At 37.9% G+C, this 22,290-nt stretch overlaps 2 protein-coding genes across 4 annotated transcripts in view; both read left to right on the top strand.

Annotated features, from left to right (window-relative positions):
- Positions 1 to 5,301, top strand: part of LOC127977212 (protein Wnt-5b-like) — a 70,543-nt gene extending 65,242 nt beyond the window's left edge. For both annotated transcript variants that reach the window (XM_052581953.1, XM_052581945.1), the window contains one exon: positions 2,440 to 5,301. In XM_052581953.1, the coding sequence (XP_052437913.1) occupies positions 2,440 to 2,898 (459 nt within the window). In that variant the 3' untranslated portion in view covers positions 2,899 to 5,301. The remainder of the gene's footprint in view (positions 1 to 2,439) is intronic.
- Positions 5,302 to 5,963: 662 nt separating this feature from the next.
- adipor2 (adiponectin receptor 2) overlaps positions 5,964 to 22,290 on the top strand; it is a 34,501-nt gene continuing 18,174 nt past the window's right edge. The window contains exons 1-3 of one of the 2 annotated variants that reach the window (XM_052581973.1): positions 6,001 to 6,120; positions 6,846 to 6,883; positions 15,365 to 15,650. In XM_052581973.1, the coding sequence (XP_052437933.1) occupies positions 15,603 to 15,650 (48 nt within the window). In that variant the 5' untranslated portion in view covers positions 6,001 to 6,120; positions 6,846 to 6,883; positions 15,365 to 15,602. Of the gene's footprint in view, positions 6,121 to 6,845; positions 6,884 to 15,364; positions 15,651 to 22,290 lie in introns of both variants that reach the window. The other variant, XM_052581965.1, reaches the window with a different exon arrangement.

Genomic DNA, 22,290 nt, shown 5'->3' with positions numbered 1-22,290 from the left:
TAAAGTAAAATGAAAAAGAAAATATTTAAAATTTGCTTAATTAAATAGTAAATTAATAATAATTTTTACCTCTTGAGGACAATATTGCCAGATTTACTACCCATTTTTGTCCCCAACCTCTCATTACCACATTGTTCTGGCCTTGAAAAGTGCTACATTTTCTTAGCCTAGCTCAGAGATATTTCTGTTTGTCTACTTTAGATTCTTTTTCCCATCTCGTGTCTCTTATCTCTACACCTCCAGGGATGGTTGTTTGCCATCTCCATACTCCGCCCTGACCCCGCCCAGCAACCGACCCTGACCCTGTCTGAGCGTGCTCCATTGTGCGCAGCACCGCATGCGTGTCCCCTCCACGCACCGAAGAGCCTGTCTATCCATCACACCTTGGTCACTTGGGCCAAAGAGAGAATAAAGAGAGAAAAGGAGGGGAGCGAAAAGGAGATAGATGAAAGTGAGGAGGAATAAAAGAGCGAAATGGCAGCTTTTATGTGAACACAGTTTCAGTTGGGCGCACATGTTGCATAGAAATGCTCAAAAACCCTTTTATGTGAGATCATTTGGATGAAGTAGCAGAACTGCCACTTGACACGCAAGATTGTAAATAGGGCAGAATGTGGGAAAGTGTGTGTGTGTGTGTGTGTGTTGTTTCTGGGTTGCAGGTAGGTATGCAGGTAGGGCTAGTGATGACAGAGACTTGAAAGGTGTTAGAACTCCCCTTAATGTCTGTGTGTGAGCAGGGAAAATGTAGGGGTCTTAAACAGCTGCCACCGGAGGGGGGTTGAAGAGTCGTGGCAGCACATCCTCAGAGACGACCATTAAATGTTCTCACGTGAGGTGTTAAAGGGAGGAGCACGACCTGGGCTTAAATGACAGAGAAACAGAGAGAGAAATGCTTTTAATGTTCCCTCGTTCAGGACACTAAACAGACACAAAAGACACAGCAAACAAGACACGTCAAAAGCCAGGGCGGAAATACGCACGCTGGCCACCCAAATCTGATCAAGCCCAGACGTTGTACTCATTAGCTTGTTTTTGTGTTTGTCGGTGAGAAGCGGCACATTTTGGTACACCCTGTTGTGGGTGGTTAATGAAAAGTGATACTCTGTTAATGTTATATGTTAATTAATTAAAAAGGAAAGGGAAGAACAGCCGTTGGTTTAGTATGACAATATGTCGAGCGCATCTTTATTGATTCAGCTGGGGGTTTCATTGAATTTAATCAGCAGGAAGTCTGCTGTCAGTGGTCTCGGGACTCTCTGTGTGTTCTAGAACAGAATGACTATTCATCCCATTGTTCTCCAAATGCTCTCACTGCGGCTCACTGTTTGTAAAGGGACCATAAACTCAAAGGCCTCTGGAGGCCCCACCAGGTTCAAACGGACTGGTGCGCTGAACGAATTTAGCCTCTAGAGGGCGCCCGTTGATCAAGATTTTTTTGCAGCCTTTGGTAGTACTACTGGCGTGTTACCTAAAGAAAATGTATTCATTAAATAAAAACAAAAATAGAATAAAATAAATAAATAATTGTGGTTGCCAACAATAGCGTTAAAGCTATGAAGTTGTTAGGTTGTTCCAGATTATTGCTTCCAATCATGTAAGAAAAGTAAAAGCAATAGCTCAACTCAGTAAAAGCAATAGCTCAACTCTTCATTTACATTAGTGGCACTTGTCAGTTTCTCTCACTGTCCTGAACAGATATATGTGTGTGTGTGTGTGTGTGTGTGTGTGTGTGTGTGTGTGTGTGTGTGTGTGTATGTGTGTGTGTGCATACATTTACATTTATTCATGTTTTGTTTATTACAATATTTATATATTTATATTTATTGTAATTTATTTCTCACAAATCTTCTTTTAAACATAATTTAAGTTAACATTTATTATTTTATTATTTAATATTTATTTTATTTGTGATGTTTACAAAATATTATTTATTATAAAGTTCATTATTTTATACATCAAAAAAAATAATTAAAAAAAAAAAAAACATTGCAATACAAGCTGGAAAATGTAAAAAATTTACGCTGGAAGCAAGACCGACATAAATTCATCAACACTTTTTTTGGTGAGAATAATGACATACATGCAAAATATTGTAGTTTTCAGCATTTTCTTACTGATAATTCCAAACTAGCTTTCTTACGGTTCAGAAACATATATACAGTAGCCAGTTTGATCATTTTACCATAACTAGATTAAACAATTGAAATAATAAATTTAGCCAGTATTAGTGCTTATTTGTGTAACTAAAACAATATCACAATATAAAAACAGTGTTAAAGCTATTTAGTCCTGTTATGAAAAGTTTTGGTATTTTTGCCTTTGTGTTGATCATGCTGGAGGAAAAAAAAAAGTATGCTTCAATTGTTGCTGATTGTTTTCTTCAAGTAAAATTTTATTGAAATATTCTCTTAACACTTCTAATTCTTTCTCCACTCACAGGCAGTGTACAATCTGGCCAATGTTGCATGCAAGTGTCACGGTGTCTCCGGTTCGTGCAGTCTGAAAACTTGTTGGCTCCAGCTGGCTGACTTCCGTCGAGTGGGAGAGTTCCTGAAAGAGAAATACGACAGCGCCGCTGCCATGCGCGTCAGCCGACGAGGCAAACTGGAGCTGGTCAACAACCGATTTAACCCCCCGATGAATGAGGACCTAGTGTACATTGACCCCAGCCCAGACTACTGCCTGCGTAACGAGACCACCGGCTCTCTGGGCACCCAGGGCCGCCTGTGCAACAAGACCTCAGAGGGCATGGACGGTTGCGAGCTCATGTGCTGCGGTCGCGGTTACGACCAGTTCAAGACCTACAAACACGAGCGCTGCCACTGCAAGTTTCACTGGTGCTGCTACGTCAAGTGCAAGCGCTGCACGTCGCTCGTAGACCAGTTTGTGTGCAAGTAGCAGCCTAGGGACGGGACAGACGCCCTGGAGAGGCACTGAGCAATTAGCGGGAGAAGAACGGGACCCTTAACAGACCCAGAGGGGGAACTTAGAGATAATTAAATGTAAAATGATTTATTAAATAGCAAGAAATTAAAGTATATAAATAATTGTACGTGTGCCATTGATAGTAATTTAATGACTTTTCCTGACTCAAGAATAAAAAGTTGGACGTCATTGATGAAAAGGAGGCACCGGTGATGTTTTCTGGCTCAAGCTGTTGTTCTCTTGATTTTTGAATTCAGAGCAGCACAAACTCTTTGCTTGTTCTAAAAAGAAGAGCCTACAGACTCTTTAGAGACTCGAAAAAAGGGAGAGAGGCAGAAAGAGTACAGAGAACAACGGCTCATCGCCCATTGTCTTTTCCAGACCTTCGGTCCACCGCTGATTGACCTCCAAAAACACACTCCACCTTGCCAATATCAGAGCTCTTAAGAATTGTGGAATTATCGGACATTGTGTTCCATGATGATATGACAAGAACAGAATACTGCCTGTTACCCGTCACACAAACATCTCTGCTAAGAGATGCTTGAAAGATGAAACCATAAATGAGTAGGAATGTTTTTACCTGAATTGGAGCAACACACACACCTTTTATCCCTTGTTATTCTACCAAAATCATTTGATTAGTATCTTTCATATAGGCTTTCAAAAATCTGTTATGAACCTTTGATGCATTTCAGAGGCTTCTATAGCCTACATCATATCTTGAAATAACATCTAATCTAGAACAGAGAATATTGTGTTGGTTCTGTCAATGTCTTTGTCATTGTTGGTTGAAACGGTTCAAAGCCTCCTGGAATAAATGTGTGTCTGGTGAATGAAAATAGGTTGAAAAAAAATCAAGGCTACATAAGGACTGCAAAAACTATTATTGTAACCAAATACTAGTGGTTCAGATTATATTTTATGAATTCCTTCTCATTTTATACATCATATGTATTGTTCTGATTACTATTTTTTGATAAAGATGCTTTTAACTGGGAATTGATATGCTAACAGAGAAGATATTACTGGCCACTGGATGGAACGGGCGATCATAGCCACAGAACAAGAATAAGACAAAAATATATTTTGTTAATTCCTGAGTGTTGTAGAGGAAAACTACACTTGTAAATAACAGTCAGTCAGTCATGTATGCCATTAACACTTACAATCTCTTTGACCTGTCACTCCACTGTTTGTTTGCTGCCCTGTGCTTGTTGTGTGTATTCCCCCTCATTCAAACCAGTAATATTAAAAATATAAATAGTGACTATTATTACCTTTTCTGCTGCTTTACTTCTATTTAACCTTCTGTGTTTGTTCTGTTTGCTTTGTGGAACGATTTAGAAACATTTATGACCAGGGTTATAGATATGTACTTATATCTATAAGTCATTAAAATGCTGCTCATTTGATCTGTTCTACTGATACAGTCAAACATTTTTGGTATCAAACATTATCTATGTGTTATAGATGAAATATAATGTAACCTTTATGCAACACTCACACTTGATGTTTTTCATACAGGTAGAGACCACCTGATCAGTTCGAGTAGTGCTGTATTTAATTTTTTTGACAGTAATGAAAATGAGGCTGTGAGGGTTAACGGATTGTACTGCCGTTTAACAGCATACTGATTCAGTATTCAGCTGATGAAACATCTGTTTTAAATGTTGTAAAAATGATGTGATCTAGGACCTTTATACAGTGTGTGCCTTTGTAAAGACTCCGAGTCTATCCATCACAACTTTGTATTTAATATGCATGGTCTATGTTGCTCAACTTGTGTTTTTTGGAGAGAAGTCGCAGGGTGGGGTTGGCACTTGCTTTTCTAACCAAACAAAAACATCTCAATTCAGATTCTGGTTCCTTGGTTCACACCCTCCTTTTCACTGGTCCGCACTAGTTTCACTGCTGCCAATTGTCGCATTATTAGCAAATCAGCTTTTGTTATGCAATTAGTAGACACTGGCACAAACTATACTGTGTGGACCGCATGAAGGTTGGGAGAGTTTCCAGTGACTCTGGCTCAATACCAGGGACAAAAAGTATTGACGGGTGCAGATCTTTATGCATGCCCTCTAACATCTGTTTTGCAATTAGGTGAGGCCGTTTTGTTTTTGGATGGTTATCAGCATCATTTAATGTTGTGGCAGAACATCGAGGCTTATGTTCCACTTATCTGGTTTCCCATTGGGTTTTAATGGTCAAGTGATAAACAATGACCTGAGCTGGTTTAGACAAGAAATTCTCCAGAAAGCGCACATAGGCCAAAACACAACAGGAAACGTAAACACATACAGCCAGAGACCTCTATCGAAACAAGTGCTTACTTTTTGCATTTTTCCTGCTTCGTTTTACTGAATAAATATAAATTGTATAATCCTGAATGTGGTGTAACCTACACAATCACCTTTATACAGACTTAAGTCTTGCACAGTGATAATGGTCAAAGCCTAGGTATAATTTCTCTGTAAAGATCATAGTACATTTTCTCTATAACCTTTGTCATTGATTACATCATTTGTAAATCAAGAAGGCTATTTTCCAACATTGCACAACCAAAGCTGTTAGCAATCATATCATATTTGAATAACTGATAGGGAGGGATGTCTCCGCATATACCGCATATATATTGTGATGCAAATATTTGAATCTGTGTAATAGATTGCACAAAATCATAGACTTCAATTCATCACAGGCCCATGACAGCATGGTTGATATCATTATAGACTTGGGGGGACTCAGTGTCTACCTCACTAATCACTATAGCAGTCGATCAGCAAGCATGGCAGCATCAGCCGTTCTGAGTAATGTTTTCTACTTAATGAACATAAGTTATTAAAATAGTTAATGTTTAAACACGAAATAACATTTTATATATAAATATACTGTCCCTGTGAACAAAAAAGAAACAAAAACAAAAAAACATGAAAGAATACGTAAATCACACAAACAAATGTCCCCAGCGGACTACAAATCCCGTCAAATACGTTAGCCTGAAACTCGATCACGTGACCTATCAGCGCATTCTAATTGGCTACTGTGTCCTCACGCGAGGGGCGTCACACTGACTCTCAACGACATCCAGAAAATCCAGCCAGGTCGAGCCAGTCTTCAGTCCTCCGGATCCGCAGCGGCTGTCTGACGAAACAGTACTCTTGAAGGACAACCGCTTGCTGCTTATGCAAACAGGTGAGAAAAAAAACCAAACTCCCATGTAGTCGTGAGAGTATATTTTAGAATGCTTCTGTCTGTATTTCTGCTCTAATAAAGTTGTTTGTATCAGTATTGCTAGCTGACTGACGTTAGCCCTCGTTGCTACGCGGCATGAAAGGGTCCATCTGTTGTTTTCCAGATTTTTCTTGACGGGAATTTGACTTTACACGGTTTAACAGATCGGTATATAATCATAGACGCGTCTAAAAGCTTCTTAGACTGTGACGAACCAGAAGAAAGAGTAGTACGTGGTCTAAACCGTCGGTATTAGTCACTTTCAGACTTGTTTGTGTCGGTCTCTGTGTGGTGACTGTTCCACTGATGGGGCTTTTGTTTAGAGTTTTCATGCTCCTGTCGTGTATTTCCCAAGTTTTTATGCTCGTAAAGAGTTCTGGCCAAGTTTCACGTTGTTACTAGAGAGATGACAATAGATAGTTGTGTTTTTGTTTGGGTTGTAAACAAAACGGCTTCAATTTAAAGGAACAGCTCACACAAATTAAACATTCTGTCATTATTTACTCACCTACATGTAGTTTCAAACCTGTATGAGTTTCTGTCTTCCCTTAAAAACAAAAAATAGATTTTAGGCAGGATGTTAACTTTAGTCACCATTCACTTTTGGGTCATGTTTTTCCAACACGAAGAAAGTCAATGGTGACTGATGCTGTCATCATGCCTAATATTTCTTTTTTTGTTTTAAGGAAGACAGAAAGTCATACAAGTTTGGAGCCACTTGAGGGTGAGTAAATGATGATGGAATTGTAATTTTTGGATGAGCAAACCTTTTAAATAAAATGATTGAACTGGGAGAGAGCAAACGATGATGGACATTAGTGTTTAGTATAGTAAAAATACTAAGCATTCCAGTTTAAGTCTATGTTAAGCAAGTGTGAAAGTGGTTGACAGCTTGCTGTTGATCTTATTGACTTGTCATCAACACAGGCATTTCTGACCTAGTTTTTGCTTGCCTCCCATGAGTACATAAGTTTCTTCAAATATTGTACATTGAGGATGAATTCCCTCAGTCCACTTCATTATTTCAGATCCACTTTAGTGTCATATTGCTGCCCATTCATACATTGGTTGCTAAAGACAGACGTTAATCAGATTGGCCAAGATATATATTTTATGAACTCGACCTGTTATTTATTCATCCATTCATTTTAATAGATTTTTATTACATTTCATTTTATTACAATTATTATTACATTTTTGTTTATAGATAAATACTTTACAACACAACAATGTTATTCACAGGCAAAGTGACTTGTTTTGTTTGTATAGCTACTCAACTTTTTAAATAACAGCACACTGTTTTTTTTTTTAAAGAGATACAGCAATTCGTTTACAATTACAATACAAAAATCTGATTAAAGACTGCCTTGTCCACAAAACATCTTTCTGAAAAAAAAAATTCTTAAAACATGTTTTTATTGTTGTAATTAAGTTAACCAAGATATCGGTGCATGTATCTGCCTTGGTCTGAATATGCCTACCAGATCAAATTCCTTGTATTTGCAAACATACGTGGCAATAAATCTCTTTCTGCTTCTGACTTGGTTGTTTTTGTGTCAAAAAGCATAAATAATTTTTGCATATATATATTATTTGATGCTCAAACATAAAAAAAAGCATTGGTCATAAAAACAAACAAACAATATGTTGATCACTACTGTTGCAACTAGCAGACAGCATGTTATTTTTAATACCATCTCCTTAACCCCCGGTGTTTTTTGTAGTAAAACAAAGGCCTGTGTGCCGCACTTTGGATATATATTCCACCAGGACAACTAGTCATCTTGAAATAAATTGGTTATCATGGGTTAGAAGTCTTTCCCCAAGCCAGATGTACTTCCAAATAACTGGCAGCTCCTCTCTCATACATGGGGTGAATGCTAAATATAACAGTGTAGTTGATCTCTACTACTACAAAGTGCATTAGCTTTTTATTTGATTGTTGGTGAAGGGCCTCTAAACAGTGTCTCATTGGCTATAAATAGATCCTGTGCTTGTCAGAGCTGCCTGCCATCAGGTAAGTGTTTTAGACCAAACATTTGACATTTCAAATTGACTTTTTTCCTTTCTGTATGTCAGGCAAGTGAAAGGCACTCTTTACAGTCCTCTCCATGGCAATCGGTTCATATCACATGCATGCACTTGACTTCGTATTAAATGTTGACTGAAAAAGAGGTAGTGTTCACTGGAGATCAGCAAGTTTCAGTTGCTGATGTTTCGAAACCAAATTAAGTAGCAGCCATCTAGACAGATGTTTCACATTGGCACATTTTAAATGTTTGTACAAATATAAATAGAACAATCACAGACAGTGTTACAATATAGAGATTGACCAATACAAATGTCTAATAACTGACCATAAAAAAAAGATTACGCCTTTTTCTCACTAATAATAATCATGATATAAACTTTTTTTATTGTTGTTATTATTATGCCATTCTCAAAAAAGTTGTAAGTAGTTTTTTTGTAGATTAATGCAAATACATACATTAAGGTAATTTGCTTGTGAAAACAGTTGTTTGATGGTGATACTGCATGATGTTCAGGGCTCCAGACTAACATTTGAGAGCTATGGCACCAGTGCCACTTAAGCCCCTTTCACACTGCGATTCCGGCAAATACACGGGTAAAGTGTTCAGGCAATTGTTCCCGGGTCGCTAGATTTTGCACTTTCACACTGCCATTGATTACCGTGACAGTGATTGCTTTCACGCACAACCTGTAAAGGTCCCGTAATAACACATGAAATCAGGGCGTGACGTGTAATGTTCAAGACGAAAACGTTACTGCCACGTTATACTTTCACTGAAACAAGCGAGCGATCTTGGCGTCAGTGCGGAAAGTGAGGAACTAACTGATCTCTGCTTCATTACAGTTTGCACATTTTTTTAGTCGCGAATGTTGATCTTTCTTCAAAACAGCCGGTAAAAGAGTCTTGTGATAACGTGCGTCATCACTACGACATGGCTTTAGATCTGGCTTTTGTTCACACAGACCTCATCCTGGGATTAAACCCGGCAATGTTACTAGGTCCCCGACCTGGTTTCAATGCTGGAATCAATCCTGGGACGTGTTTGCTTTCACACAGAAGGCGACCCGGCAATGTTCCTGCAATTTGCCGGGTCCGACGTGCAGTGTGAAAGGGGCTTCAGTTTTACAGATGGTGGCGCCAGGAGCAGATTTGGTAGTGCAGGGGGTGGTGTGTGGGGGTATTCAAAATAAAGATAATTTAATCATAAAATTCCTACGTGCATTAATATGTGCAGTTACTAATAATATTTAATGTTCATTTCTTGTTTATTGTTTAAACTGATGCATGCAAAATTTACTTTTATTAACAACAGTGCTTAAATTAAACAAAATCAACTTTGGCTCCCCGGTAAAGCTGAGCTTGGACAAGTTTGTTTGCATCGCGCTCCAAGCTGATAAACGGCCCTGCTACTCAGCTGAAACACAGCACAGTTTAGTTTCACTTTCATTTTGTATGCCATTTGGTGTTTCTTAGATGCAACAGAAATGGCAGAGCTTATGAGTTGGAAGATGCAGTGGTCACGCCAGTGTGACTGCTCAAAAAAAAAATTGTCTCAAAATGCAACCCATTGGTCGCAGTCTGGAGCCCTATTGTTTGTTTTTAAAGAGCAGTTTAATGCTAGACACGATATTAAAGAACCAATAACCTTTTAAGAGGAAAGTGTTAATGTTAGTCAAACCAATCATCGGTCCATCTCTATTATAGTGTCAGCAGTAGTTGTGGGCCTTTGCAGTGTGGAAAGGCATCTTATCAGAGAGGTTGATTGTGTGCCATTGATTGACAAAGCAATCTTTTCTGACATCTTTTAAATGTCAAGGGAGCCACTCAACTTCTGAAAATCTTCATTGATTTTGTTTGGCTTGTGGTAGGTGTGAGAACATAAAGTGTTTAAATCCAAACTAATGCGCTGTGTTGCACATCAGCATGTCATTCCTCACTTCCCATAATCTGAACAAGGTGGGATGACGTTGTCAAGACGACCGTCTCCACTGTGGCTCATCCTCTTTGTGTAGATAATGTACTGGAAATCTGCTCAGCAATCCATGTCACTTTGCGTCAGTCTGTTCATTCTGACACAAGCAGTTTCTTTAGTCCACTATGGTGATTGGAGGTTTAGGCAGAGCCGCTAGTTTGACCTTAGTCACACTGGTTTGCTCATGAGCTGGACCTGTGTCACAGCAAACAAAGCATTGGACAATCTGGTATGTCCGTGGCAAATTGTGAGGTGTGAAGGACAGGTAAACCCTATTTATGTATCATGACTTGTAGTTGTTATCATTCAGTGTCAGATAGTGATGCACCAAAAATGGTTGGCTTATTTATTTTTTAATCTAGATTAGCAGTTGGCTTTTCCTTTTTGAGTCTCTCACAAAGGGCCTCTTCCTCTCTGACTGAAGTTCAGTGCTTCGCTGGTGGACAGTCCTGGTCTCATGACCGACAGACAGCACACAAAGGCAGCTCTAACTCCTTTCCTCACTCTCTTATCCAGTCGCATGACCACATACCCAATGACGCAACTGCTCCAGCAACTGCTTTTGTTTGTCTTTCTTCATTCCCTCACTTGTTTTGTTTCAAACATTTTTTCTTGAGTCAGTAATCCTCAGGAAAATCAGATGTTGTAGCTGTGTATTTGTGTCTCGTAGGGACATGTCAGTTAGCACCAGTGATGTCTACTCTTTGAATATTTTTTCTTAAGCAGTAGGATTATTTCATTTATTCACTATACTATTTATTATTAATGTATCATTTCAGTGGCTCTAGTTTTGTATTTATTGCAGTTTATATGAAAAGGTTCATGTAGTGTGGTACAGTCTACTTCAGAAATGAATAATCAAATGTAATATAAAACATAGCTCGCTGTCACTTTAAGAGCCGTACGGATTCAAATTACTGTTACACGCGTATGTTCATTTATTATGTTCATTTATTATGTTCATTTATTACATGACTGACAAAGGTATCATGAATGATCACCAAGCGCAGCTTTTTGAAAATGTTTGCATGTATTAGACCATTTAGGCATGCACCTTGAGCTAAAAGATGACTTTACATGTCTGTGTTCTGTTCAGTCTCTGAGCGCATATCTCTTCCTGAGGAGCAGCGCAAGTTCTCTTTCACGCTTTTATAACCATGAATAAATATACTTTGATAAATCAAGCACGTCCGATTTTGTAAATGTCACGTTACATGATTTTACTGATTTGCATGAGAAATTAGGCTTTTTTTGGAGGAACGGAAGCGCAGTGCTGCAAAAGGGCATGGAATGGGGCGCAATAATCGGTTTCCTTTTTCTTTTTTTAATAGAAAACTTTTTTTTTGAATAATTGCACAGCTCTAATCCGGGGTCAAGCAGGCTTTGTTCCATGGACAGGGAGATTGTGACACAACTTAATATTCTAGTCTTTCTTGCTCTGATTTCTATTCCTCTTTTTGCATCTTGCTGTTGGTCTCATGAAATGCTTTCTTCACATTTCTAGAGAGTTTTACAGCAGTCAGAGAGTGTGGACCAATGCCTTTTTAGGTTCTGGAGAAGGTACACTAGATATAAGTGATGGTATGGAGTTGTAGAAAGAGAGAGATGTAGTTTAAAGTAAGGTGTCACGGTTTAGTGACGTTCTCTCCGGTGCTATTTGACAGTTGTTGTAATGCTATAGGACAGTGTGAAGACTGCGGTCCTCTGAGAATGAAACTGGTCTTTGCAGATATGGAATCGCTGACACATTTTTGAGCTGTGACCAATTTTGAGCTGAAAACACAGAAAAGTCAGCTGATGGTTAGTCAGCTGTTTGAGTGGCAAAAGAAAATAAATTTCAAATGTCATTTCATCCCAAACACTGTACCCTGTACTCCCTGGTAAGCACTTTTGCTGACTCGTGTCTTAATTGATTTCTTTCACAGTATTGTTTCTGCAGAAAGAGTCTAAGCTACACAAGGGTAATTGACCACCTGCTTCTTTGGAAGTGTATTTTGCCCCTGAATAGATTATCCCTGATATCTGTATAAGTGTGTTTAAACTTTGTTCCCAGGAATACTGCTAAGCACTGTGTTAACTTTGTTCACACTGCACAAAATTTCAATCCACTTTATATAACTGATCTTCCCGCAATACAATTTCTCCAGTGTTCAAATCAGATCTGTTTGTTCAGACTGTGTAATCAGTATCCACTGAATTTATCTGTCGATATCGATATTGCATATACTGTGTCTGCATTGCGTATAGCATGCATTTGAAAACGATTATATATAACAATATAAGCAGCAAATATTTCATCAGATTTTTAATAAGCATTTTTTAATCTGTTGGAAACCATGTGGATTAAATTCTGTGGTTTTCTGCCAAAATTAAATCTGTTTAAAATGACCAAAAGCAAACAAAAAAATGTTAGTACTAGTTTTAAATAATTTTAATTAAAAAAATGTGCATATGTATTTATTATTGCCTTCCTGAATGCTTATTTAAATTTTAAACTTGTATTTAATATTATTATGATTATTATTATTATTATGATTATTATTATGATTATTGGTCAAATTGTGAAGCCCTACAAACAAGCACAGCAAAACTTGAGCTCTTAAAAAAATTTAATCTTCAAGATTTTCTCAAGTGTTTTTTTTTTTTTAAAGATCATTTTCAAGATTTCCTTTTTTTTTTTTTTTTTTTTTTTTTTTTGCAAAATTGTGCGGCCTTACTGAATGACCAAAAAGCGCTTTCAGTTCGGTACCAAAGCAAAACACAAAAACATGCCAATTAAAAAACTTGACTCTACTTTCATTTAATCCAAACTGTGTTCTTATTTAATTTAAAAGGGCTTTTTAATTTTTAAGTCAAGAGTAACAACTAAGTTAGCTTAAAAGAAACAAACAAACAAAAAAAGCCCACACCTGCTTTTCTGACTGATATGACACAATTTTAACTAATTTTGTTACCCTAATAAAAGTTATAGGAGCATTAAATGGTTAATAAAGAAACTTCATTCTAATGCTCATTATATTAGCGTTAGCCACACTTATGCTAATGATCAATTACTCTGATAACAGTGTTAATTTAAATCCGATATTCAAATTAAAATATTTAAGAATATTCATAACAGGACAGACCTGAGCTGGGTTTTGACTTTGACTTGTTCATTGCTAATGTTTATTCAATGAAAATCTATTTGTGGCGGGCAGTTTTGATATTGTGGCAGACCGCCACACAAATAAACCAGTGTATGGGAAACACAATGAAACTTACATGCTCGAACTCTTTCATTTGATCTGTGTGTCTCTCTTTTAAAGTGTTTTGTTAGTTTGATGTTTCTTCATTTTGATGTCGCCACGTCTCAGTGCTTTTATGAAGAGAGTGCATCTGCGCACCTATCGGATAGCACATCAAGAACCGGGTTGACCAGGTACTCGGTACCACCAGTACTTAAAAAAAACTAACAAACCTTGTCCCGTAACATTTTCATTTTTTTTTGTACCGACTTGGTACCAAAGTACCGGGTTTTTTGACAACACTAGTTCTGACTGCACAAACTGAGACTTATCAAAAATCTGATGTTAAGCTCATTTCATACCACTTTAATTTATACATCAGATCGTTGCTTTTTTTTGTAAGCTCAGCAACAGAAAAACACAAGTCCTATAACTTGAGAACTTGATTTTGTGCAAGGCAAGACTTGACAGCTGTAAGATTACTTATGAATATTTACATTTACATTACATTTGTTCATTTAGCTGACGCTTTTATCCAAAGAGACTTACAATTATTACATATGTCAGAGGTCACACGCCTCTGAAGCAACTAGGGGTTAAGTATCTTGCTCGGGGACACCCCTTAGAATATGACACTCATGTCAGAGTTAAATGATGCCAGAGCCTTTGGATGGCCACTTATTAACCTAATATAATGAATGAGCTGATAATTAACCGATAATGACTTGTGGGCTCCTTCCCACCCTCTGAATGAATTAATGTATGGATAAATGTATGGAGACATTGAAACTGTGTGTATCAGTTTTCTCCTCCTGCACAACAGTCCTACACAGCAGGTCAAGGAAGCAAAAGGGGTCCGTTTCACACTCCACTGTGTCACATGATCCCAAATGCTTTGTGACACCAGAGAATGCTGAACTTGAGAAGAAAAGGGCATCGTCATTTTTTTTGACAAATTGGACACAGACCATCTTGCAATTTAGAGTTTAGTTGAATCTGATTTCCTGGCTTGTGAGCACACAGCTGTTGCCACACTTTTCATTTACAAAAGGAGTTAAACTCTAAGCAGAGAGATGCTGTCAGTTTCACATCTGTGGCTGTGAAGCCTCTCGCTTATGTGAACTTGGCAGACTGCTCAAGGCTTGCAGCTGATCCCAACTCAAATTAAATGCACTTCAAGCTGGCAGAGAGTGTTTGAAGGAGGCGGCTGATTTCAGTTATTAGTCAAATGCTGTAGATGTGGCGTAAAACCTGATCTATATCAGAATGTGGATGCAGATTGGGAAGAGATCCTGATTATCCGTGTTAGCTTTTTAGCATGACTTGAGATATTTAGTTACAGTGGACCTCAGGTGACCGGTTTTAACTCAAATGCCCTTGTGTGCTATGAGTACTCTGGCAGGGCCGCAGGGTTTACAACATCCGACAGTCTGTATAAAAGTATTGTATTTTTAGCTTGGATTAAGGCTTTGTCGGATTTTGTAAGTTTTCAACGAACACTGTTTTGTACTAATAGGCAGGATCACTGATTTCAAAACCTGTTGTGAAATGGCATTCATGAACTTCTGTGTAGTTTCATTGAGTTCTCAATTAGTTTATGCAAAGCCCATTGACTCGTTTCCCTTTTATATAATTTAACACCACAACTGACCAGATACATAACTTCTCAATCATTTTGCTTATGCATCACCATTGCAGTCACATGTATTTTACTGCCATCTAAGCCCAACTTTTAGTAAGTAGAAGTAATGGTCAATTGATTTTAGGCAGTTTGTATGTTTATCTGCTGATGTTTCAGAGCATATGCTATTTTTTGCAAATGTAGGATTGTTAATTACAGCTATATAAAGTAACAACCTCACTGTGCTTATTATGGAAACATGGTGTATGCAGGCTTAAGTGTTTGGGGTCAGTAATATTATTATATCTATTATAGTCGATTATATTAAATGTTATTTTTTTTTATGTCTTTACCAGGTCCATCAGTGAGTCTCGTGTTCTGCTGGGAATCCACACAGGACAGTTTTGGAGACGAGCGCCCTCTTGGTCCAGTCTGGTCCAGTGGCTTTAAGAGAGAGCAACAGCAACAGGAAGCAAGCTGGACAGGGGGGAGGCGAGGGAGGACGAGGGCGTCGCCTTTGTCCTGAGACACAGAGTCTGTACAAGCAGCGATACTGACTCCACCTGCACATCCACCTCAGACGGTCAGGACACCATGAGTGCCAGCACAGATCACAGATCATACAGCCCCTCACAGAACGGGGTGAGTGCAGAACCACAGATGCCATTGCTATTAACTGAGAAACTGATACGCTTTTGTCAGACTTGATCAACCATCCTGCTCCTTAGATATTGGCATTGACATAAAAGACATATAGGTCAACCACTGTTATATATCCTGTTTGTTTTGGTAGTGGGGCATAATAAGCAAAAAGCTAGAGGCAGTGCATTTGGCTCCCTTAACCTTGTTACAATCGTTAACACACATCTTTTGAGTGAAATACACTATTTGAAATACACCAATTTTCACTAAATGATATATTAACAGTAACAAGCAATTTCTCTTACAAGTTATTTAGTTAATTAGCTAAAAACTAACCATTTTAATGGTTTATAGTAACTTAATTTAATGTGCCTTAACAGGTATTTGTGTGTAGGCTCTTTCACAATGGCTCTTCTGATCAGATTTTAGACTCCGACTTCACTTATCTAAAGCAAAGGACTTAGAAACCTCAATTTCAGCCACACTGAAATACATGTATAAAGTATTTTAGGATCACAAGTAGCTTATATTGGTTTCTTACCAATTCTCACTCAATAAGATAAGTGCATTCACTTGAGAACTCAATGGACTGTTTAAAAAAGCTAATGAACTAATAAAGAATGCTTTACAGTGACTGCACACAATCTAATTTGCATCTGGAGTCAATTATGGACCCTGAGTCCAGCAGATTCATCATTTGAGGTGCAGCGTACAGAAGAATTGCACGGGGATTATGTTCTTGTGCATTATTTGTTTCTGTGAGCTTTAATTACTCTCTTCAGTCCAATATAGACATATATTATAATATAACTACATATAATATATAAAATATTGTTTTTTTTAGTCTCAGAGGAGAATTTAAAGGTTCCGAAGGTTGTCAAATGATCTGTGGAGTAATTCAGATTGGTTTAGTTGAGGATCATAGGAATATGCCTAGGGAGAAAGAGACGGTTACATTAAAATTGCTTAGTTGATCTTTTTCCCTTTTCATTTGGTTTGATATTTCTTGATTTTTGAATAATTTGTATTTATGTTTCTACATCAGCTACATGTTACACTGATATGCAGATAGCTCTAACATTGTTAGCAGATTTCAAGAGGATTGTTAGCAGATTTCAAGAGGACTCTCTTTGTATTTGCAAGAGCTGTCTGTGTCTGCAATTGCATGCATCAAGCAGAAATACACAAAATGGTTGTGTATTGTATAATCTGACTCTGGAAATGTTTGTGTCATTCATTGTGATCCACGTGGCAGTTGGCTGCCGAGGCTGTGGTGTGGTGTGGTGTGGTGTGGTCAGACAGGGCAGGTGTAAAACTATCCCATCCCTAGAACAGACACCGTACTTGCTTTTCGGGTTGAGGTAGATCCACGAAAGGGCTAGGCTAATGAAATTTTAAACAGTACTCAGCACACAGTAATAGACACTGTTTGGTGTTTATTTTGCATCATGTTTCTTGTGGATGTGGTTGAGTTTGTCTGATTGCACAATTTAGAACTACCGTTTTTATACAACTGAGAGAAATCCATTTTAAATTTAATGATGGTCTAATTGAATTATATGTCCATCAATACACAGGAGAGACTGGTGTGTGAGCATACCTGGAGAATGAGAATCAACTATTTTCCCTCGAGTATGCCAAAATTGTTCTGGTTCACACAAGCAGCTATAGATTTTACCATTTTGTGCATTGTTAGCATGCTTTTTTCCCCGTGTATTTGAATATGTCTGTTCATTCACACGGGGTACACATTTTTTACACTCCAGATTTTCTTTAAATGTTGGTCATTGTAAAGTTTGCTAGAGGAGCATCATTGGCTGTTACTGGACCAAATAGAATAATATGGTGGTGGGATAAACCAATTAAACAAAAAGAAAGGGAAATTTGAGTAGGGCTGCACGATATTGGGAAAAAAATTACATTGCGATATTTTATTTTTCTGCGATTATATATTGCGATATTTTTTCTTACAAACAAAAATGGGGTGAGCACACTTACATTCTCATTTTAAATGATTTAAACATTGACACCATCGTGTCAATTGATTAATATGCGAGGGAGAGAGAGCAAGACAGCGCTCGTGTTGTTTGAAGATGGATCGCTCTCTCTCGCGTGCGCTCTCTTTCTCTCTGTCTCTCTCGCGCGTGCTCTCTTTCTCTCTGTCTCTCGTGCGCGTGCGCTCTCTCTCTCTCTCTCTCTCTGCCCTGTTAAATTTGCATGTGTTTTTCAGTCCTGTCAATGATAAACTTTCACTCTATGATGGTTAAGCTGTGCAATTAATCCGCGAATCACATTCGTCAAGGGCCGGGGAGCAGCTGGCCCGTACATGAATAACGGATCAACTACAACAGCCTACATCACACATCCTGAGATATGACTATCGTACATTGTGATATCGATGCTTAAACGACACATTGTGCAGCCCTAAATTTGAGTTTGTCACATTATATTGGATTGTAATATTTCACTTTTTTAAATTATTATTCTCATGATAAAAATAAATGTTGATGCAATATATATATATTAGTGCTGCAACGACTCGTCGACGTCATCGATTACGTCGACTACAAAAATACGTCGACGTGCATGAAATGCGTCGACGCGTCACACTGTTTGTATACATCTCATGTAATGGCATACTGGGAATGGAGAAAGTTGCATTCTATCACAAAAACAGAGACCACTGTTATCAAATGTATGGGAATACTTTAAACAGAGGACAAATAAAATGGCCCTTTGTTCCCTTCATAAAACCGATATGGTGGACCACGGCAGCACAACTGCGCTGCGCGAGCACCTCAGAGGAAAACATCTTGGCGCTCTCCGGTGTTACGGTTTACCTTGTTACCGTGTGATCTGGTGACCAACTTCCTGATTCAGGTCTGATATTCTTGCGCTTGCGGCATTCTGAAAAGTTGAGATGTTTTTAACTCGATGCGGTGCGGACGCCCCTGGAAAAAACGAGCGCGTCGCAAACTTTTCGCTTCCATTATGCCCCAGTATGCCGAACTTGAGCGCGCAAAAGACGTGAAATGCGAACGGCCCATTAAAAGACAGCGAGCCGCGAGACAACATTCACAAACCACCGAGCTACCCAGAATCAGCTCCAGATCTCTGGGAACCATGCTAAACCACAGCAGAACCCTGACTACATTTTATGGTTTGTGATGCTAAAGAACATTTCATGACGTCTCAGACAACTGTAAATTTATGGCTACTGTGGTTTAATTATAAACGCTATCATAAACTCATATTTACCATAGTAACATAATTTTCTTTGCCTCTTTATTATTTTATACTGTTAAAACTTCAACCACATTGTTTGAAAATGAATAAAGGTTGAAATATTATATTAGAAGTTGTACTTTATATATATATATTTTTTTTGTAAAGTTATACAAAGGATTCATTAACTAATTAAAAAAAGAACATTGTATTAATTATTTATTGTAATAAAAATAATCGTTAGATTAGTCGACAGAAAAAATAATCGTTAGTTGCAGCTCTAATATATATCTTTTAATAGGTTTATCCAAATTTATCTTAGAATTAAAAAAAATGGCTCAAATTGTATTTTGTCTTTTATTATTATTAATAACTTTAAAAAAAGTTAATATGCATATAAATGTGCATTATAGTCAGTTCCACCATGCTGTTTTAACACTAGAATGTGCCCTGTGTGACTGGTCTCTTACTACTGTGAAGAAATATTTTACATTCCTTATGTTTTATATGCATACGGCCTACAGAATGCAGTAGGCCATATGGTGAGCCTATCTCTTCTGCTTATCAAAGCATGCTGTGAAGCTCACTACACTAGTACAAATACACCTGCAAACTGGGTTATAGGTCACAAATCATCTGCTAAACACACCTGCTTTAATGTAAGGCTTAACAATTCTATGATGAATTGTTCTCTCATATTCAAGTTTTGAAGGAACACTCCATTTAAAAAAAAAAGAAAAGAAAAAATTTAGGATCATTTTCCAATTCCCCTAGAGTTAAGCATCTCCAGTCTGGTGGTGGCACTTTTAGCTAAGCTTAGCATAGACCATTAAATATGATTAGACTGTTAGCATCTCGCTCAAAAAATAGTTTCTGTTAAATCTTGACTGTTCTTTAGTTACATTGTGTACTCAGACCGAAGGAAAATGAAAAGTTGCAATATTTATTTATTTTTTTTCTAATCCGATATGGCTAGGAACTATACTTTCATTCCTGTATAATTAAGGAACTGCCGTTCCATGGGTGCAGCAGGCACAATGATATTATGCAGCATCTGAAAATAGTCCCCAGCAACTCTGGGTTGCGTAATATCACTGCGCCTGCTGTACCCATGGTACGTACCATGGTAGGGTTGCATTAATCTCCAGGTGCTACTATTCTTAATGAGATGGGGTTGATTTCATCTATTATCTTTTTGCTCTTTGGTTTTCTAAGGTAACTGGTTGTTTTACTCTAATCCGCAGCTCTGCCTTGGTGCTATAGCAACTGTGTAGTTAGATGATTGTTTTTTGTATGGCAACAACAGGAAGACTAGAGATCTAACGGCTCCAAAAGGTAGATTTTTAACCAGGAACTACTTAATTCAGGTGATTGGAAGACTGAGCGGAGTATGAACTCAGCTCAATTATTTAGTCCAACTCTGAGCTAAAAACTGATTAACTCTTCAGTTGAATGACACTGATAACTCTGTCTCACCATACACAGTCACAACTTCCCCTGGTACTTTCCGGTTTTTGTTTTTTCTGTGATACAGCTTGTTTTACTTTCTAATCAGAGACAAATTATTAATTTCATCATCAACGTGTTGCCTAATTGTACTTGTTAAATTCTGTAGAAGCCAAACTAGAGGAGTGCATTTGTCAAATGATCTCACTTAAAGCCAGAATGTCTGGAAATTTGTGAACATTTGCAAACTTTTGAGTTCTTTAATAACAACCGTATTTATCAATGTTTTTGTAAACAAAGTAAACAATGCTTTTTTATTTTTGGTCATTCCCATGGTTCTCTTTCTGGAACTGAGTTTTGGAGATATGTTTGGATAAAGGGCATCATTAGTTCCAGCTTCCTGTCCCTCCAGGGATTTGGTTGAAAAATCTGTTTTTGAGTTGTTTTTCTGTGTACATGTAAGAGTTTGAGCGAGCATGTAAGTCTGTATAAAGTTCAGTTCCTGATTGAGCAAGAAACTGTAGCTCCACTGTGCCAAACATGTGATGTTTGTCATAGAAAGAAGAGGACTGAAGACTGGTGGAGGGAAGGGGAAGATCAAGAAGAATGGATGGGCGGGGGTCCCCGGACTCTGTGGTTTTAAACGTGTGGCCCTAAGGGCCCGGTAGGGAGAGCAGGGAGACAGAATACCATTAACAGTAGGATTCTTGGTGAGCAAAGATGGAGGTGGTGGAAAATTAATCCTGTGGGACAGTGTCTCTCTGGACAGTCTTGCTTCCATAAAGTATTTTTTTTTTTTAAATGGTGCTGTTACAGTAACCTGTGTGCATGGATGGCACAAAATTTGTGTTTGCAGACTGTGTGAATAGCTAGCTTTGCAAGTATCCAGGCAGTGTACATCTGCCTAATCCTACTGTAACAAAGGTTACCTATGTGTAGCATTTGAGAAGGTAAAAATTAAAACACATTAAAACACAAGCCAAACCATGACTGAAAATCAGTCATATCATATATTTTCTGCAAGCATTAAATTATTGTTAACCAACTTAGCTGGATTGCATTCTGTTTCAATGAACCAAGGACAAATATGTTGTTTTTCAGGACAAATCTGTAGTTCAGGCTGTAAGCTGGGCCAGTGTGGTTCTCTACAGACAGGGAAATGAACTAAACATGTTGCTTCCAGGAACTTCTCAGATGGTTGCTCAATCGCAAGGCCTGCAGTGCACATGCAATCTTATCCATAGAATTTACTCCAATACTGCTGACCATGACTGACCTTCAAACCATGTCATTTTATCAATGCTGAGATATGGGAAAACTGTATCAGAAGGAGTTTTTCACTGCACTGCGGTTCAAAAGAATGGGGTTAGAAAGATATTTTTGTAAGAAAGTAGTTCAACACTTTTATTCAACAAGCACACATTAAATTGATTAAAAGAGCCCGCAGTAGGACTGGACGATTATGGCTAAATTCAAAACCTCGATTAATTTAACATTTTACCTCGATTACGATTAATGAACGATTATTTTGTTTCTGTTTTGTTTTTTTGCCCTCATAGTTCACTGGCAAGGTTTGTACTGTAAGCAGGGCCGTGGCTGGGGTTAGCAGGGCCCCGGTACAGGTTGTACCAGTGGGCCCTGTTTGAAAGTGCTTAATTTGTATGTTCGTTCTGTTTATTTGTTTGTACTATTTACACAGTGTTTAAGTTTTTTTTCAAGTGTCCAGGTACAGAAACCGAATAATTAAATGTAAAATAGCACTGTAACTTAAACATACAGTCAAACCAAAATTTATTCAGACACCTTCAACATTTCTCACATTATCAGTTTATTTGCTATAGTTTAGAAAATGGTAATAAAATATGACAAGAACTCAAGAGTTAAACTTTCAGAACAAATTCATCTTGATAATTTCAGATAACTTTGTTTGTAATCCATTACATATCTTTCTATCAAACAAAACTTCATA

Source organism: Carassius gibelio, chromosome A4 (assembly GCF_023724105.1).
Source record: "Carassius gibelio isolate Cgi1373 ecotype wild population from Czech Republic chromosome A4, carGib1.2-hapl.c, whole genome shotgun sequence".
In the NCBI taxonomy this organism is placed as follows: domain Eukaryota; kingdom Metazoa; phylum Chordata; class Actinopteri; order Cypriniformes; family Cyprinidae; genus Carassius; species Carassius gibelio.
This window is presented reverse-complemented; position numbering and strand designations above follow the sequence as displayed.